Source organism: Haliaeetus albicilla, chromosome 29 (assembly GCF_947461875.1).
Source record: "Haliaeetus albicilla chromosome 29, bHalAlb1.1, whole genome shotgun sequence".
Lineage (NCBI taxonomy): Eukaryota > Metazoa > Chordata > Aves > Accipitriformes > Accipitridae > Haliaeetus > Haliaeetus albicilla.
In genome coordinates this window covers 2,266,671-2,286,010 of record NC_091511.1, presented here as the reverse complement: position 1 = coordinate 2,286,010, position 19,340 = coordinate 2,266,671, and the positions used below count along the sequence as shown (strand labels likewise).

Below are 19,340 nucleotides of genomic sequence, written 5' to 3'. Positions count from 1 at the left end.
GGTTCCTTGCTGCCCCTCTCTCCTCCTCCCTGCCCCTCTGGTTTTTTTCTTCCTCTCTCTCTGCCCTGCAGCCCATTGCTGTTGTTGTCTTCTCTGACTCTTTGTCCAGATCTGCATCGCGCTCTGATTTTCACAGTCTCTCTGGCCTGTTCCTTGTCCTTTGTCTCTCTCTGCTTGTATGTCTCGCTCTGTGTCCTTATCTGCCTGCCCCACCCCCCCGTCCTTCTGCTTCTCTTTCTTTCTCTCTGTCGCTCTGTCCTGCTCATCCCTGTCTTTTTTCATTCTCTATGCCACTGTCCCTGTCCTTCTTCCTGTCCATCTCTTATCGCTCTGTCCCTCTCTGCTGCTCCCTGACACTTTGGGGTTTTTCCCCTTCCTCCACCTCCCTGCCGGGCTCCTGATACCTCTTTTGCTTTCTCCATCCTTCCGTGCTGCTCACCGTCCCTGTCTTTCTCTTTGTTGTCGTTCTTGTCTGTCACTCTGGCCTGCTCCCTGCCCCAGTTGTTTCTCACTATATCCTTCTGTCCTGCCCCCTGCCCCTACTCTTATTTGCTCCCTCTCCATCTTGCTGCCCACCCCAGGCTTTTTTTGCAATCTCTGTCCTGCCCCCAGTCCTTATTTTTCTTTCTCTCTCCTGCCCCCCCCTCCTTTCTGCCTCTCTTCCTCTTTCCCTGATGCTTCTTTTTCCATCTCTGTCCAGACCCCTGTCCCTTTTTTTGCTCTTGCTGTCCCTCTGTCCTTTTTCTTGCCCCCATCTTTTCTGTCTTTCTGTCCCGTTCCCTGGCCCATCCTTTCTCACTATATCCCCCTGTCTGTCCCTTCTTTCCCCTCTCTCTTGCGCAGTATTTTTCTTTTCTCCATCTCTCTGTCCTGCTGCCCATCATGGTTGGTTTTTCCTCCCGTGCTGTCCTGCTCCCTGTTCCATTTTTCTGTCCCTGTCACTCTGGCCTGCCCCCTTTGTCTATTTTTTACTTCCTCCATCTCAGTCCTGCAGCACATCACTATTTGTTGCCTCTTCCACCCCTTTGTCCTGCTCCCTGCCCCTGTCCTTGTCTCTCTTTCCTTTTGTTCTGCCGCCCATCTTTCCCCCCTTCTGCTCCATCTCTCTGTCCCGCTCCCTACTCCTCTCATTCTCTCTCTGGTTCTCTGTTCTTCTCCCCGAGTCTTCCCCCTGCTCTCTACCTTTGTGTCCTGCTCCCTCTTCAGGGTTTGCCCTCTCTTAGTCACTCTCTCCTGCTCCCTGTCACTCTTGTTTCTCACTCCATCTCTGTCCTGCAGCCCAATGCTCTTTTTTCCTTCTCCATCTCTCTGTCCTGCTGCCCAACCCCGGCTTTTTTGCCTCCGTGTCCTGCTCCCTGTCTCTTTTTTTTGGCCTGTCTTTCTCTTTGTCCTTCCTCCCTGTCCCTTTTTTCTCTCTCTGTATCGCCTTGTCCTGCTCCCTGTCCCTGCCTTTCTCTGATGATCCATGTATGTACTGCTCCCTGTTACCGTCTTGCCCTGCCCCCCACCCTTCTTCTTCTCTATCCCTCTGTCCCTGCTGCTTCTCTCTCCACCTCTGTCCTGCTCCCTGCCCCCATCTGTTCTGTCTTTATTTCTCTGTCCTGCTGCCTGTCCCATCCTTTCTTGCTATACACCACTGTCCAGCTGGCTCTCCCTTTTATTTGTCCTCTCTTCCTCTTTCCTGCTTCTCAGCCCTCTTGTCCTCTTCCCCTGTCTCTGTCCTCCAGCCCATTGCTGGTTCTCCCCCCTTCTCAGTCTCTTTGTCCAAATCTGACCCTCTCTTTATTTCTCAGTCCCTTTGTCTTTCTCCCTGTCCTTCGTTTTCTCTCTTCATCTGTACGTCCTACTTCCTGTTCCTGTCTGTCTCCCCTTCCTTCTTCCTCTTTCTGTCCCCATCTCTCTGTCCTGCTCCTCACCCCTACTTTGTCTTCCTCCTCCTCTCTGCAGGGCACCTCGTCCCTGTTTGATTTCTCCATCTCTCTAGCCTTTCTTTCTCGGCTCCTCAGTCTTCTCCCTCATCTTAGTGTTCTCCTTCTAGTCCTTTGTCCTCCCCATCAGCTTAAACTGAATGACCAGGTGTCCCTGTGCTCTGGTATTTCCTTAGCATTGCCCTAGGGAAGATCTGTGGTTTTAGGGCTAGGGATCATTAGGAGCTGGTCTCCTTGTGTAGGTGGCAGAGCTAGGTGTAGTTAAAAGCAGAGGTTGTTCTCAGCTGGTGCTCTCTGCCTCTTGCTCAAACAGCAGGCTGCGTGCCTTCACTTGAAGGAAGGTTTCTTGTTCTGCGCTTCTTGCTCCTCGGGACGCTGCACAGGAGTTGGTGGCAAGTAAAAGCACTTGCAGTTGGCTTTTTTATGCAGTCTTCCTATGGAGCTCTTGGTCTTGACCGATTTCTGGGAAGCAAGACCTGAGTGCCTGTGTGCTCCTAGACGCTGTGCTGCCTCCCCAGATAGGTCCACCCTCCTCCACTGCTGCTTCTTCCACACTCATGTAGAACCAGGAGATGCCATAGTGTGCCGATTCAGTAATGCCCTGGCAGCGGGGCTGCGCTGGGGAGGCCTGGTGGAGGGGGTGGCCGACAGGCTGTGAGGTCACAGAGCCCCGCTTTGACATGCTGTGCTGTGCCAGCTGCGGGCAACACTGCGGCAGCAGCGGCGGCAGCAGCAGCAGCGGCAGCAGCATGGTGCGAGCCTGGGGGGCCGTGGTCCTCGCCTGCCTCCTCCTGCTGGCCCTGCAAGCCTGGGACGCCCAGGCTGCTCCAAGGCGAGCGCAGGGAGCAGGTAGGCAGGCGGGCAGGGGGCCAGCACCCAGCTCCGAGCAGGGCAGCGTGGCATCCACCGCACCTCAGCGGGGCAGCAGTGGGGCCAGGGCTAGGGCTGGGTCTGGGAGAGCAGCTGGGCCAGGCTGAGCGAGCCAGGCAGGCACCCTGTGGGGAGGCATAGAGGGGCTGCAGCTGCTTCGGGGGCATTTTCTGGGCGAGCAGGGGAGCTGGGAGCGGTCGTGCAGGGTAAGAAACCCGGCGCTGAGTCCCTGCCGCCCGGCCCAGTCTGTCCCCTGTATGTGTGTTGGGCCGGCGGTGGTGAGTAATTGGTGCTGCAGGAGCCAGGTGACAGCCCGTGGCAGCGCTTCTCCCTGGGCTGGCTGCAGCCGTGCCCAGAGCTGTGGGTCTGGCCTTCAGCCTCGGGGACGTCCCGGAGGGGCGTGCTCAGGACTTGTCCGCTCGGGAAAATGGGAGCATTTCTGCTCTAGTCCTGCAGCCCTGCTCCCCTTGGATGACCCGCAGGTCCCCAGCCCGGAGGAACACGCAGGGGTAGTGCTGGCGCAGCCTTTCACAGGCTCTTGTCCCCAAGAAGCGTGGGCGATCGCTTTTTCCTCCAGTTCGTTGGTGTTGGCTTCCTCAGCCAGTTTAACAGAGTGATTCGATGGAATTTGTTACAATGAAATCTGTGACTTAAAGATTCGAAAATGGCAAGGATTGCCTGAAACTTGCAGCAGGGTTGCACACAGGTGGAGGTTAAATCAAATCACACATGGGCACAGACGGAGAAGACGGTTCTGAACCACACACAGACAGGCGAAATAGTTCCGAACCAAACTCCAAATGCACACGCACAGATACAACAGTTCTGAACCAAATTTTACCGCCCCCCCCGAGGTTAACCTATGATTAAAATTTCCCTTTCATGAGTTTCATGAATTACTCGCATTTATGTGCCAGCATTCGTCAATGGACGGTCAGTAAAGCTCACGCAATCGGGCCCTTAAGTCCTCGCGAAACCGTTGACGGACGACAATCTTTCAGTCCTCGCAAAATCTACCCTGGGCGGCGTCCCAGCTCAGGGGAGATGCTGGGTCACACAGCCCGCTGCAGTCCCAGAGAGCTCCAAAGGTCTCGCCTTGGATCGCTGTTTATAGGGTCTCGAGATGATTGGCTTTGGTCATTATTTTACATTCTGGCCACAATTTGTGCTGAGTCGTTCTGATACGTAGTTCGGGCAGCAGATGGCCCAGGGGTGGCCAGGGGCTGCCTGGTGCCCTAAAGGCGCTGCACTTACAACCAAGATAACAGCACAATAGGGGGGTTTCCCAAAGCATCCATGGTTTATCCTGAGGTCTCAGAGTGGCTCAGGGGGCAGCACCACCACACACCTGTGTTTGATTACCTGTTTGGTTCCCGCAGTCCATGTTGATCAAGATGCTCGGTGGAATTCTGTTCCTGAGGTTGGGGGAAATCCCAGAGGTAAGAAGTATTCAGTCTTCATTTGTTATTGGCCTTTTGTATTTTTTAATATTTGGTTTGTTATTTCTTAATGTTTTGTTGTGGTAGTTCAGCCTTCCAGGCTGAAGGCTCTTCTCTGTAAGAAGGCCAGCAGGCTCTTCTCTGTAAGAATCGTGAATGATCATTTTTTTCCTCTGGGGCTACATGCTCCCACTTTAGTGTGGGCTTCCTTTTGTGTGTGTGTGAGAGGTCTGGCGAGAAGGCCCTGAGAGGCCGTATGTTTGTCCATCTGGTCCTTGAGGGGTGTTGCACATGGGCTGGAGACAGAGGTTTGAAAGCTGCCAGGTCCCAGCCAGGTCCCTCTGCAGCTTTGGACATCTCAGCCCGCGTCTGGGTTCCGTGTTGTTGCCTGACCCCCTTCCAGTCCCTGCGGGTCACTAAGGAAGAGGTAGATCACAACGTGCGATGGGAATGTTTTTCATCTCTGCTTGGTTACAGCTGTCCGTGGAGACAGGGGCTACTTGACTTCTCAACTTGAGCCTGTCCGTGAGCCTTGGGGCGATCCCACAGGTAAGGCCCTTCAGTGAATGAGCATTTACATTTTAATTTTCTGTTCCTGTGAAATTTAGCTTACTACTTTCTTGGCTGATGCTCAGGCACGCAGAAGAGCAGAGAGGGAATGGGTCTGGCTCAGTGATGTGCCCCAGGGCGCTCTGCCTTGCTAAACTGTCTTTGACAGCCTCTCCGCCCCTGCACTGCTTCTAGGGCTGGCCGCAAAGCCAGCGGGCACGTCGGGGTTGAGCTTTGGAGCTGGTGTGAGCTCCAGGGAGTCCTGTCTCCTGACAGTTCCATGCCTGGTTAGTGGCCACTGCAGGCACCTGGTAAATGTTTGCAAGATGCTCCTGAGTGGAAGGGAGAGAGGAGTGCTCTGGAGTAATCCTGTGTTTGAATTGCATTCACTGTCATTCAGATCTGAAGAAGTATGTTGAAGTATTTCACGGGAGCTGCTCTGTCCTATGTTCATTTACAGATGTGGCTGCAGGCGATGGTTATCCAGCTTCCTGGCTGGGTTCCAGGGCTGACCCACAGGCAGGTCGCATGGGTACGTCATGGCTTTTCACTTCTTTGAGAGCTGCCAGCTCAAAGTCCGAATGTCAGCCAGGTGCCTCTGCAGGTGTGAGAATACAGACCTGCATGTGCGTGCCGTGACATTACGTGATCCCCTTGCACGTTCTGCTACTCGGTTATGACGATGTGGATCAGAACACGTGATGGTAACCTCTCGTGGGTGTTTGGTTGCAGATGTGGCCGGATGGAGGGCTTTTCCAGCTCCTGGGCTGAATCCTGGGCTGAATCCCAGCTGGCATCCCAGGGGTGAGTAGTCAGTCTTTATTGACTTGACAGAATAAGCGCTCATTTTCCATATTTTATTCATGTGACATTTACCTTCATACTTCCTGTTAATGTCCTCAAAGACAAAAGCATAAAGCTAAAATAGGGAACTATTCCCAGAAGATATCTGCAGTTCCAAAGGAAATCCCAAAAGACTTGGAGAAAGCAGCACCTGTTTAATGTATTTCACTCTGTTAACCGTACAGCTTGGGAAGCTGAGGTTTTAGATTCATGTGTGGACGTGGTGCAGCCTGCACAGCAGGAAGGGATCAGTCAGAGCCTCGCTGCAGTGGCACTCGATTTCATGCCTTGCCTGGGCTGATGAGCCACAGAGATGGCCCAGCACAGCGTCTGCTACCCATTGTGGTTCTGGCTGAGTCCCAGAGGCAGCTGCTGCCCCAGTTGTACCATTGCTGGTCAGAGCTGCTTTGTGCAGATGCTGGTATCCAGATGTCAGGAACCAGTGTGTGCTGAATTTGTGTTCAAAATTTGTGTTCAACACAGCCCAGTTTGCGGCTGGGCAAGTTCAAAGCAGGAATGATGTCCCAAGAAATCTTGGCCGCCCTTTCCTAATGTTGGAAGTCAGGTGCAGACGCTGATTCTGCAGGCATTTGTTTGTGATTGACATTCAGCCTGCAGACTGACAGCTGTGGTAGGATGAGTGTGACTGTTGATGCTGCTCCCGGAGCATGTGAGGCACGTGCGGAGGAGCTAATTGCTCATGAGCCATGAGAGGGCCAGCACCCTGCCAGTCGCTGGAGGGGAGAGGGCCCTTGGCTTGTGGAGCCGATGCGCAGGCAGATTTCAATCGCTGGGACCAGCAGGCTTTGCCTGGGCTGCAGGCAGGATTGATCCTCCGGCCGGGACTGGAGCAGCCCAGGCTTCACAGCCTGGTCCAGCCCCTTTGCTCTCCCTGATGTCTGAGGACTCTCAGTGACACCTTGGAGTCAGGGGTGGGTCGCAGCCGGACACCCAGCTTGAGGCCGGACACCTCACTTGAAGGTGGCCTTAAGTGGATCGTTCAGTTAATTCAGTCTTGGGTGGTTTAGCTCTCCATTTCTAGTTGTGTTTCAGAAAACTTGGCTGTGGTTTTCCTCTTGTTTTGGGGGACTTCACTGCCACTTGTGAAAGTGCCCAGAACATGGTTGCAAGAGCTTGGGGTGCAGTCCACCATGTGTGTCTGTTCCCCTTCCCGTGTGCTGGAGTTGGCATGGTGGGATGTGCTTCTCAGAAGGCCTCTTTCCCCAGCTGAGCTGGCTGCGGCTTTTTCCCATCCTCTTTGAAGGAAGCAATTTAGCATCATCTTGCAGTTTGCCAAAAATGCAGTACATGTAATGTGAACAAGAAGATCACATGTGCAATTTCCCGTTTTCCCAGCAGGTCAGGTTTTGCTGTCTGTATCGGTAGAGTGAAAAGTGTCATGTGCTTAATTTTTTCTCTGTGAACGTCACATTCTTTGGACTAGATGCACTCCCAAAAGCCCAGGCTTTGTTTCTAAGCTTTATTAATGTATTTGGAGACTATTGCCTCGTGAAGACATCGTCTTCCTGATGAGGAATGGTTGCTGCTAATTGTCCCGCTTTCTTTCTACAGAGACCAACCGTGAGACTGTGCAGAAGGAGGCCTTTCAGAAGGGAAGCAGGCACACTGTGCCAGTCTCCGATGAAGAAAGAGAGGCAATGCAAGAGACTGGCATGCCAGGTAATTGCTGTCCTGTGGTCATCCGGTGTCACCAGTCAGAATCACTGTGTGCCTGCAGGCTCTTCCCCCGCAGCCCGCTCTTGCACATCATGTCAGCAGCCAAACCTGGAAGTGTTAGTGCAGAGAAGGTGTTGTCAAAGAAGCCAGGAGTGGCTCTCTGAGGACGACTGTCGTCTCTGGTGTGTGGAGGTTATTGCCAGCAGCGTGCCAGAGAGATGCTCGTAGACCTCTCTGGACGTGGTTAGAGATTGCTCACCTCCTGCCGCACCCAGTTCCCAGGAATTTAGGAACTTTGCCCTTTTGGGCAAGAGGCCATTTGAGGGCTACAACCCAGCCCTGCACCACACCCTCCCGGGGCCAGCCTTCCCGCAATGTGTGCATCGGGGCCGGGGGTGACAAGCAGGTGGCACTGCAGGAGCCAGGCAATAGCCCGTGGGCTGGATCCCATCTTTCAGCCTCTGGGACGTCCTGAAGGGGAGTGCTCAGGAGATGTCCACTTGGGAAAACAGGAGCATTTCTGCTCTACCCCTGCAGTGCCGTTCGTTGTTCGTTGGTTGAACTGCAGGTCCCCAGCACACAGCCCTGGCCTGCAGCCCAGAGGAACAGACAGGTAGTGCTGGTGCAACTGCTCGCTGGCATGTGGGCTCTTCTCCCCGAGAAGTTTAAGTGATCCTTCTTGTCCTCTGGCGCTAAGACACCGGAGCCAGAGGCACCAGCCACTGAAAAACAAATCTCTTGGGCATGTGAAGCACACTGTGAGACTATCCATAGCGCAGAGCACAGTAATGTGTGGCGTTGTCTTTTCTCCTGCAGGGGCAGATGCTGGGAGAAGGTCTGAGGCTGCTGGTCACGAATTGCTGCGCAAGTACTATATCCCAGTGTCCGCAGTAGCCTTGGCTGTGGTGCTGTCTGGGCTAGTTGGATCTTGCATAGTCATTTCACGGCTGAGGAAGAGAGACCCGTGAGTTGGCTTTTCCCCAGAGTTAGTTATTGCTGCAGTTGGCAATGGGGTATTTGCAGTTAGAGTATCCTGGAGTGCCAAGGCAGCTGCTGGCAGTACTCTGCTGAGATTTCTGCTGTAAGATTTTTTTACCTGGCCTCTTAATTCATATCAATGAGTAGTCTTTTCTGAAACCCATTTCTACAGAAGGAGCCAGGGAGATGAAGCAGCACTGGGACAAGCTGATACCGACTCTGCCTGGAAAAGTGAAGATCCAACTAGAGATAAAGGCAAAGCAGAGTCAGGAGAAGGAACAAGAAAAGTTGAGGTTGCTCAAGAAAATGGGACTTTCAACAACAGCTCCAGCCCATCACCACGGCCTTTTGTGGCAGAGCTCATGCAGCTGTACAGGAGCGCGAGCGCAGACCCGTCACCTCTGCCCGCTTGTCCCAGCTGCTCTTTCACCGACGATACCTCTTCACTGGAGACTTCGATTTCTCTCGACTCACCTCAGCCTAACCCCTTCTGGTGTCCCTGTCACCAGTTCCAACAGGGATACTGTACCTCAGAAGATGAGTCTTTTTAGAGTAAATAAAAAAAACATTTTGGCCAAAAGCAGTGCATCCTTGGCTGTTTTGGCCGTTTCCGTCGGGGTATAATGCACAGAGCTGGGACCAGCGCTGGATCTGTGAGAGAAGCTGTCAGAGACCTGCGCTCCAGTGAGGGACCCCTTTGTCCCAGCATCAGCCTGGTTTCCCAGCTGGGGCTGTCAAGAAGGCTTTCACCCACCAGAATGGGGACGTGCTGGTGGGACGTGAGGTGCGAAGGGTTATCCTTGAGCTGACTGGGGATGCTGCCCTGAATGAGGATGGACTGGGCAGAGAGGGAAAGGGGTGCTGGAAAGGATGGCCAACCAGCGCTGAGCGCATCAAGGAGGGCTGACGGGGTGGCAGAGGCTGTGGGGCTGGAGCAGCGTTGGGACGATAAATGAGCGGAAAGCTGGAGTGGGGCTGGGTGGGAGAAGGAGTGGAAGGAATGTGATATTGGTAACCAGGCTGGCATTAAAAATGGAACAGAGTATAACGAAATATTAATAGTACTGTAAAAAGAAATGGGTTAAGCTTTGCAGACTGTCAGCAAAGGGGAGGAACACCTTTGGAGTACATCTAAAGTCACGCTGGCCAAATACAGCAGATCCCATTAAGGCTGATGTGGAGGCCTGACTCGCGAGGGTCTTCTTTGACCATGTCAGATGACGCACAGGACAGACCTCAAACCCAGTCTTATCACAATTCTGCTCTGCAGTTGCAACTGAAGGGTACAGCAGCCAGGCAGAATATCGTTCTAGGCTGCCTTGCTGGGCAGTACGAGCACCTCCTCCCAGCGTTCCTCCCCCTGTGCAGAGCAACCCATGGCCAGCCCCGGGGAAGCCCACCACGCCGGGATGTATGATTTTTTTCAAAAGAATCCAGGCACTGAGCAGTCTTGCAGGGAGCCATAAGTGGGAGACAAGTCCTGAAAACCGGGGGCGTGCAAGCGGTGCCCATGCTGGAGAAAAGGCAAAGGGGGAGAACAAGGTTCGGGTGTCTCCTGAGAGGGCCTGACTCCGTCCCCTCAGGGTGTGGGTGCTGGGGTGGGGGGGGAGAGCTGCGGGTGGCACTCCCTGATGCAGGGATGGTTTTTGTCGGTGTGGCTCAAAGGAGCGATTGGTCAAAGAGCTGTGCTCCCCCACGTGCTCTCCATCTGGCCTCCTGAGTTCTGTTCAGTGGGACAGCTTGTCCCAACGGGTCAGCGAGAGCCTCGAGGCAGCAGCACTAGCGAGCCTCAGAGAGTGAACGTGGGCGAGCGGAAAAGAAATTGCGCGCAAATGTGAAGGGTGGCCGAGAAGGGGGAGCAAAGCCATGACACTGGGAAAACTGGATTACGGCCGTCCCAGAGAAAGAGAGGCTCCAGAGTGCATTGATTTGCAATGGCTTTGCAAGGTTCCTTTGTTTCTGCTGAAACCAAGGAAATGTTGCAGCCCCAGGATGTTCACTCGTTCGGAGATGCTAACAAAGTGAGAAAGAACATTTCCTGGCAATGTCAGACCTCCTGTGAGATCACCAGTAGTGCGCAGGACCCACTAACATGCAGAATTGTTCCTCCAGGTGTGGATGGCAAGAGAAACGCAAATGCCGCAGATGCTAAGGATTTCCAGAAGTACTGCACGGAAGGTGCCATGGTGGTCTTGGGCTCCGTGCTGCTTGGCATGGTCTTGTGTTGCGTGGTCCATCTGTGGAGGAAGGGAAGACGGTGAGTTGAGGGGAGTGTTTTTTGCCAAACTTGTGTATTAGATGGCTGAGATGTATTAGACATGAAGCATTTAGAGGTAAGGTATTCTGGAGTGCTGAGTTATTTACTGGCCAGACTCAACTGAGTCGGTTTCTACTGTATCATGTTTCAACTGACCTCTCAATTCATGGGCATTCTTTTCTGAAACGCCTTCTTCCTGTGGGAACTGTTAGTTAAAAGTGACCCTGCCTGGACAAGAGCAGACCCAGTGACGGACGTAGGCAGAGCAAGGTCAGAAAGTAAAACCAGCAAGGGATGAGAGGGCCATAGAAAGTGAGACCTGCAAGAGTGCCATCTCCCTACCATGCCCAGTTTTGGTCCCCTCGGTCTGCAGGGTCAGGTCTCCTTCCCGGCACGTGTAGAGCAGGCCGGTCAGGATGGTCAGGGCCGAGAGGAGACGAGCTGTGGGCAGGCAAGCAGAGCCCCAGCCGAGGGGTGCGGGGCGTCCCGTTTTCTGCACGGAGCTCTCCGTGCCCACAGCTCCCACGTGCAGCCGGGTGCCCACACGTCACGGTGCACCCAGCGCTGCCCCGCACCCTCGCACCTGCCCAGCACCACAGCCACACTGGGGCCTCAGCAGCCTCTTCTCTCCACAGGCACCTCGCCGCAGCTTCGCAAGCCTGGCCGGTCACCAGCAGCTACCCCTCACGCCCAGACAACTGGATCTCCCACCAAAGCACCCCTGAGAGCTGGACCCGACACCAACAGCCACCGCCTGTGCCTGGAAAACCGGCCCGCCTGCCATGGAGCACCGAGGGACAGGCCCGTGCCAGCCCGGCCAGCCGCCTGGCCCGCCCGCTCCCACCAAGGCCCCAGTGGCTTTCCACCTCAGCCAGCCGGCTGTTGTGGGACCAGCCCAGTGCCCTCCAGGACCCAGAGGAACTGAAACCATACCCCCACCCTGCAAGCGCATGGCCCCGATCCTCCTGCAAGAGGAGGTGGCCCCAGCAGCGTACAGGCTACAGGGTGCGATGAGACGCTCCCGATGGACAGCTTCGGGGGTCGACCGTTTATTGCTGAATAAGAGCACAGCAATAAATACAAAGCAGGAGCTCAATTGTCTGGGTCGTAATGGCAGCAAACCCAGGAATTCACCAGTTCTGGGCTGAACTTCGTGTCGGGGCACGGGGGCACGTGGAGGCCTGCGGTGTCAGCAGGCAGGGAGCTGGGCATGGGACGCGCTGACCATAAAAAGGAGGGTTCGGACCCTAAAATGGAGGCTTTCAAAGCTAGAATTGAAGATTTGGACCCTAAAAATGGAGCTTTGAGCCCTAGAAGAGGGGTTTGGACCACAAAAACAAGGGTTCGGACACTCAAGATGCAGCTTGGACCCTCAAAATGTATGGCTGGAGCCTGAAAATGAGGCTTTGTACACTGTAAATGAGGCTTTGTAGCGTAAAAATAGGCTTTCTGCTCCAAAAGTGAGGGTTTGGACCCCCCAAATGAAACTGTGTGCCCTAAGAAAAGGCTGTGGGTCATAAAAGACAGGTTTGGGCAAGAGAAATGAGGCTTTGGGCCCTCAAAATGAGCCTCTGGGCACTATAAAGGGTGGGCTAGATGCTACAAATGACGCTCTGGACCCTGAAAAGGAGGGGAACCTCTTGGTTCCTCTATAGTCCCCAGAAATGAAGCTTTGATCCCAAATACAGGGCTTTGGGCACTCCAGTGGAGGCTTAGAGCTGTAAAAGAGGGGATTTGGCCCTATAAGTGAGAGTTTGGCCCCTCAAAATGTGAGTTTAGATCCTTGAAATGAGGGGTTTGGCCTTAAGAGTGAGTCTTTGGGCCCTAAAAATGGGGCTCTGGAAATGCAGATGAGGTTTTGAACCCTGAAGTTCGGTTTGGTGCCCTCAAATCACGCTTTGGTACCAAAAAATAAGGCTTTGCACCCTAAAAATCGGTCTCTGGACCCTCAAAATGAGCCTTTGGACATGAAACAAATGAGGCTTTGTGCCCTAAATGATGAGTTTCAACCCTAAAATAAGGCTTTGGGCCCTCCAACTTGCAGACTGGATCCTAAAAATAAGGCTATGGTTCCTGAAACTGAGCCTTTGGACCCTATAAATAAGGCTTTGGACTCTATAAATGAGGCTTTGGACATTCAAAATCAGACTTTGGGCCTTAAACATGATGCTTTGGGTCCTTAAAATGAGCTTTTGGAGTGTACAAGCAGGGCTTGGAACTTGTAAATGGGGGTTTGGACCATAAAAACGAAGCTTTCAACCCTAGAATCAAAGCTTTGGACTGTAAACTTAAGGCTTTGGGAGTTAAAAGAGGGGTACTAACTGTAAAAATGAGGGTTTGGACACTCAAGATGTGGCTTGGACCCTAAAAATGACTACCCGGATCCTCAAACTGAGCCCTTGGAGCCTGAAGATGAGGCTTTGGACACAAAAATGTGGCTTTGGAAAGTGAAAATGAGGTTTGACCACTATAAATGTAGCTTTGGACTCTACAGAGAAGCTTTCTGTCCTAAAAGTGAGAGTTTGGACCATAAAAATGAGGCTTTCGACCCTAGAATCAAAGCTTTGGACCTAAAAATGAGGCTTTGAGCTCTTCAGGAGGGTTTTGGACCATAAAAATGAGCATTTGGACACTCAAGATGTGACTTGGACCCTCCAAACAACATTGCTGGGCCCTGAAAATGAGGCTTTGGAGATAAAAATGCAGCTTTGGACTCTAAAAATACAACTTTGCCACTAAAACGGAGCTTTTGGACCCTAAATCTGAGTCTTTGGAGCCTAAAAAGAGGCTTTGGAAGCCCAAACTGGGACTTTGGAAAGTAAAAATGAGGTTTTGGCCAGCTACTGCCCTATCACCGACTCAAGCACGTATGACCTCACCAGCAGCTGCACGACCCAGTTCGCTGATCCTATCACCTACTTAGGAACGTGTGACATCACAAGCACCTACACGAGCCAGGTGTCCATTCATACCCAATCAACTACTCAGCCACCAGTGGCATCACAAGCACCTGAACAAGCCAGGTGCATCTTCCTGCCCAATCACCTACTCAGCCACCTATGACATCAGAAGCCAGGGGCCTGCTCCTGACCTGTCACCTACTTGGGATGATGTGGTGGGACAGCTCCTGGTGGAGCTGTCAATGGCCACCGGAGGGTGACAGCGCTGCTGGCTGGATCCTCTTCTAGGCGCCCATTTCACGGAAGCACAGGCTACTTGAGGCTGCCCAGGAGGTCACCTGGAGGGTGAAGTCACCTGGTCCCAGCCCCCTGCTCAAGCAGGGCCACCTGCAGCCGGTTGTCCATGACCATGTCCAGAGGGCTGTGGAACATCTCCAAGGATGGAGACTCCACAGGCTCCCCAGGCAGCCTGTGCCAGTGCTCGTCAACTGCACAGCACCCTTTGCATTCCCCTTGCTGAACTGCGTGAGGTCCCTGTCAGCCCATCTCTCCAGCCTGTCCAGGCCCCTCGGGATGGCAGCGCGACCCCCTGGCCAAAGCCCCGCTCCTCCCAGCCTGGTGACATCTGCCAACTTGCTGAGGGTGCACTCTGCCCATCACCCAGACCATTAGTTAAGGAAGTTGTTAAACAGGATCGGACCCAGCACTGATCCCCGTGAGACACCGCTAGCTCCTGGCCTCACACTAGACTTGGTGCCACTGAGCAGCACCCTCAGGACCCGGCCGTTCAGCCTGTTGTGGTCCCACTCGCTGCCGGCTCGTCCAGCCCATTTCCATTCCAGTGACTTGAGCTCCACATTTAAAAAGAAAAGATGGCAAGATGGGCACATGCAAGCACACTGCTTTCAAAATCCTATAACAGAAACTTCTCCAACTGGGTATTTCCGCCAATGGCCCCAAAACCTACAGAGAAGGAAACACCCCATAAATTCCACAGGCAAAGCCAACGAGTCTTTTTAACTCTGGTTTTGGCTTTTCTGCCTGCCTGGTGCAAATGAGTGTTGTTTCTGCAAGGCAATCCCAAAAGCTGAACACAGATTAAAGCTCTTCCTGGAGGGACCTGTGGGCACGCAGGCCAGCCAGCAGAGCTGTCCCGAGTCTCTGGAAGGTCTCTCTGAGCTCTTCCTGGACAGAGGCAGCACTGGGAGGAGGGACAGGGTGGGCTGCTGGTGCCCTTTGTGCAGCTTGGTCCCTGCGGGGGGAAGTTCTGGTGCTTCCTGGATTCCTCAGCTCCTCTCCGGCACTGCAGCAGTCAGATGCCGTGCTCCTCCCTCATCCAGGTTGACAATCTGCCCCCGTCACCATCTCAGCACCCCGAGTGATTGCCTGATGTGCATCTCTGGGGTGCTGAAGCCCTCCTCCTCCCTGCTGAGGGGTCATAGTCTGTGGTGTCCACAAACCGGCTGTGGAGATCATAGCCCTGCCATGGGGATCTGCTCCGCTCTCTGCCGCGGCTGAGTGTGCTCCCGAGCAGCCCTGGGTGTAGGAGCCTGCTTGGAGCTGGCATTCGAGGGCCCTGCAGCTGCATCATCCCTTGGGGCTCAGTCATGACGTGGAGGACTTGCTCTCCACCTCCTCCTTCTCCTTGCTGAGCGGTGGTAGTCTGTGATCTCCAAAAAACAGCTGCAGAGAGCGTAGCCCTGCTGCAGGGAGGGCTCTCTCTGTTCTCTCTGCATTGGCAGGGTTTGCTCCTGAGCAGCACTGGGTGCAGGAGCCGACTGGGAGCTGCCGTTGGAGGGCACTGGAGGTGGCTCATCCCTGGGAGCGTGATCACAACTTGGAGGACTAGTTCTCCTCCTCCTTACCCTGTTGAGTGGTCGTAGTCCGCGGTGTCCACGAACCAGCTGTGGAGATCTTTTTCCCACTGCAGGGATCTGCTCCGGGCCCTCTCCTTTGCACAGTTCCTCTGGCAGTGGGAAGAAGGGCTGAATCCATAGGATCATAGAATCATTTAGGTTGGAAAAGACCTTCAAGATCATCGAGTCCAACCATGCTCCTCTTTGTTGCTGTCTTCTCGCACGGTGTGCAGCATGGGGGCAAATGGTGGACAGCAGACTGGGCATGCAGCTTTCCTTCTGGACACCAACCTGAGGCAGCCGCAGAAGAAGTGATGCGAGCACAAACCCGTGTAGGAGGTGATGGGGCCTGGCACCCGCCCGGGTCAGCCGGCTGGTGCGGGCTGGTGCAGAGGAGCTGCTGTCCTCTGGAGAGTCCTCCATGCCCACCGCCATGTCCTGCAAAGAGCTGGGAAAAGGTCCTGCCCTTTCCTCCTGAAAGGACCAGAGCAGTGGGGAAGCCCACTGGGGATGCTTTGAGAGGGAGCAGCGTTGCAGCTGTGAAGAAAGCTGCAGCGTGGAAGGGAGAAGAGAGCGATGCCAAGATCCCAGAAAGAAATCCGCTGTCCGTCTGGTGCCCTCCCCAGAGTTACCTTAGTCCTAGGAGGCAGACCCTGTGGTCCCACAAAACCCACCTGCTTGCTGTCGGCCCCCCACTGACTGAGGGAGGAATGGGCATATGCTGGTGCCGGTGAGGAAGAAGCCCTTTCTCCAATTTTCAAATCAGAGCGCCTGGAGAAAAAAAGAAGAGTGATCTGCATTTAGGGCTGTTCTTGCAGCTTTCTCTGGGCTTCAGTCATTTTCTTGGAGCAGTTTCTAGGCCAGAGAGAAGATGTAACCAAGACTACACATGGGAAAATTGATTGGGGTCTTCCCACCAGGTCTGCCCCTGTCAGAGCAAGTCCTCGTCTTTATCATCCCTACGGCCTCCATTTCATAGAATCATAGACTCATCGAATGGTTTGGGTTGCACGGGACCTTAAAGACCATCTAGTTCCAACCCCCTGCCATGGGCAGGGACACCTTCCACTAGACCAGGTTGCTCAAAGCCTCATCCAACCTGGCCTTGGACACTTCCAGGGATGGGGCATGCACAACCTCTCTGGGCATCCCGTTCCAGTGCCTCACCACCCTCACCAAGAATTTCTTCCTGATGCCTAATCTAAATCTTCCCTCTTTCAGTTTAAAACTGTTACCCCTCATCCTATCACTACACTCCTTGAGAAAGAGTGCCTCCCCATCTTTCCTGTAGGCCCCCTTTAAGAACTCTTCTCTACATTAGCCAGCTTCAGAGAGCAGACAAGTAGCACTTTACACCGGGGCAGCAGCCTAAAGCCCAGCAAGGGAAGATAAGGACTGATGTGGGGTAGTTCAGATCTGACAGCACTGAAGGACGCAGGGAGTAACTGTCTCCTGTGACAGAAGAAGAAACACACAGCAGGAGGAGAAGAAACATAGCAAAGCCAGGAAAAGGAGATTACTTTGGGTAAAAAAGCCCTCCTTTTTAAGGCCCAAATCATCATTTTTGAGGCCCAACCCTCATGTTTAGGGTACAAAGCCTCCTGTTGAGAGCCCAAAGCTGCATCTTAAAGGCACAAAAACCTATTTAGGGGCCCCAAAGCCTCAATTTACAGCCTAAACCATTACTTTCAGGGTCCAAAGCCTCATTTTAGTCTCTAAAGACTCATTTTTAAGATCCAAACACTCTTTTTCAAGATGCAAGCCTCATTTTTAGGGCCCAAAGCCTCCTTTTGGGGGTCCAGAAAGCCATTTTTAAGGTCCAAACCCTCATTTTTGGGATACAAACCCTCATTTGTAAGTTCCGAACCCCACTTCAAAGGTGCAAAGACTTTTTAAGGGCCCAAAGCATCACTTTTAATGCCCCAGGTTCTGATTTTGAATGTCCAAAGCTTCATTTTTAGGGTCCAAACCCTCAGTTTAGCTCCCATAGCCTCACTGTTTTTAGAATAGAACAGCATAGACTATTTCAGTTGCAAGGGACCTACAACAATCATCTAGTCCAACTGCCTGACCAATTCAGGGCTGACAAAGTTAAAGCACGTTAATGAGGCCATTGTCCAAATGCCTCTTAAACACTGACAGGCCTGGGGCATTCTTTGTCCACAGCCCCATTTTTAAGGCTCAGAGAGTCAGTTTCAGATCAAAATCTTCATTTTTAGAATCCAAAGCTTCACTGGTAGGGCCTTAGCCCTCATTTTAGGGTACCAAGCCTCATTTTTAGAGCCCAAAGCCTCAGTTTTAGTTTACTGGGATGGTGAGAGTCAAAGTTCCCATTTATATGGCCCAACCCCTCGTTATTAGGATCCATAGCTGCATTTATAGGGTTCAAATCCTTATTATAGGACACAAGCTGATTTCCCAGCCCAAAGCCTCATTTTGAGTGGCCAAATACTGATTTGTAGGGTCTAAACCCTCTTGTTAGGCAACGAAGGATTGGGTTTAGGGTCCAGAGCTTTATTTGGAGGCTCCAAAGCCTCATTTATAAGACCCCGGTCTTTCTTTTAGAGTCCAAAATCTCATTTTATTGTCCAAATTCTTGTCTTTTGTTTCTAGTCCCAAATTTTGAGGTTCCAAAGTCTCATTTTGGGGGTCCAATGCCTCATTTTTAGGGTTCTAAGCCTCATTTCTCGGGTCCAAATCTTAATTTTTAGGGTCCAAAGCCTCATCTTTAAAGCCACAATTTCTCCCTGCATGTCTCATTTGTAGGGCCCAAAGCCTCATTTGTAGGATCCCTCTCCTCATTTTAAGGGTCTCAAGCCTCATTTTGACAGCCCAAATGCTCATTTGTAGGGCCCACTTAAAAAGAAAATCCTGAGGTTCAGGGTCCAAAGGTTATTCGGGGCGTACAAGGACTCATTTCTAAGGGCCAAAGCCCCACGTTGGGTGTCCAAATGCTCATTTCTATGGTCCAGGTGTTCATTTGGGGGTCTAACTCTTTCAGGCCTAAAGCCTAATCGGAAGGGCTGAAAGCCTCATTGTAGGGCCCAAACGTTCCTTGTTTTTGAGGATTTAAAGCCTCCTTTCTGGGGTCCAAACCCTCATTTTTAGGGCCCCAAGCCTCGTTTTTAAAGCGCCACGGCTTGCTGCGAGGCGACAAAGCCATCCTGACACGGTCTGAAGCCTGACGCTAGTCGCAGGTAGCGTTCATTCTTCTAAGCAAGCTGGATTGCAGCTAGCATCCTGCCTTTGGTTTGTTTTCCTTCAGCATAAGCAACCCCAGAGCCTGCGGCCACATTCCAGTACCTCATTACCCTGCAGCCCCTACGCTGAACTAACAGCTACAGCCACAAAGTTCAGGCGCCCTCCTCCTGTAAAGACTGGCCGACAGGATGGCTCGGGAAGGGAATTTCCCCGACACTTCCCAGCGTTAACTCGCGCTGCTGCTCCCGAGGGCAGGCCCCGAGCCCCCCCCACCAGCGCCTGACAGCGCAGGCCGCGGCAGGGGCTGGGCCGGCCGCTGCCATGACAACCGCTCCCCCCCTGCAGCCCAGAGCCTTCCCCGGCCGGCAGAGCGACAGCCAATCGGCTGCTGCCGCGGGAAGCGCCGCCAATCAGAGCTGGGCCTGCACTGCCCAATCCCAGCGCCGCTCTCGGGAGGCGGCAGAGAGGCGGGAAAGCCCTGCGGGGAGGGAAAGCTCCGAGGGGACGGGAAGCTGCGAAAGAGCGTCGACTGTTTTAATTGTTCACAACGGTCCTTCACCGGCGCGGGTGGGATGGATGCACCTGAGCCCTAGCCGTGCTTTGGTGCGGGGTGACTAAGGAGCGACAGGCTCCTTGGCGTCCTGGGGGTGAACCTGCAAGCTGGAAAGCCCCTGGCTCACAGGTGAGGGGGCGAAGGTGTCTCGGAAAAGACTTCGAAAGGTGGTTTCGACACCCAAAAGTGCAAGATAACCAAAGTACAGAACAAGATACCGGAGAGGAAATGAAGACATCTGGCCTGCCTCGGCTGTTGGCTAGCAGCCAGCCGCTTCGCTCATCAGGTT

General features: G+C 53.3%; 1 protein-coding gene and 1 long non-coding RNA gene across 2 annotated transcripts; one reads left to right on the top strand and one right to left on the bottom strand.

Annotated features, from left to right (window-relative positions):
• Positions 1 to 413: 413 nt before the first annotated feature.
• On the bottom strand, positions 414 to 1,667 carry LOC138682695 (uncharacterized). The gene is made up of 2 exons (XR_011322691.1): positions 1,554 to 1,667; positions 414 to 1,023 (listed from the first exon to the last, which is right to left on the bottom strand). It is a non-coding gene; the product is annotated as an uncharacterized lncRNA (long non-coding RNA).
• LOC138682690 (uncharacterized) lies at positions 1,541 to 8,864 on the top strand. The gene is made up of 8 exons (XM_069773979.1): positions 1,541 to 2,777; positions 4,178 to 4,237; positions 4,715 to 4,786; positions 5,247 to 5,318; positions 5,519 to 5,590; positions 7,202 to 7,309; positions 8,123 to 8,270; positions 8,457 to 8,864. The coding sequence occupies exons 1-8, from the start codon at positions 2,525 to 2,527 to the stop codon at positions 8,833 to 8,835; spliced, it is 1,164 nt and encodes a 387-aa protein (XP_069630080.1). The 5' UTR covers positions 1,541 to 2,524; the 3' UTR covers positions 8,836 to 8,864.
• The last annotated feature ends 10,476 nt before the right edge of the window (positions 8,865 to 19,340 follow it).

What these genes read in the sequence shown, in the direction of transcription:
- LOC138682690 (XM_069773979.1), top strand. Translation starts at nt 2,525, where the DNA reads ATGCCCTGGCAGCGGGGCTGCGCTGGGGAGGCCTGGTGGAGGGGGTGG. An exon ending in AAGGCGAGCGCAGGGAGCAG is followed by an intron (nt 2,778 to 4,177) that starts GTAGGCAGGCGG and finishes TGGTTCCCGCAG; the next exon opens with TCCATGTTGATCAAGATGCT. An exon ending in CGGCTGAGGAAGAGAGACCC is followed by an intron (nt 8,271 to 8,456) that starts GTGAGTTGGCTT and finishes CCATTTCTACAG; the next exon opens with AAGGAGCCAGGGAGATGAAG.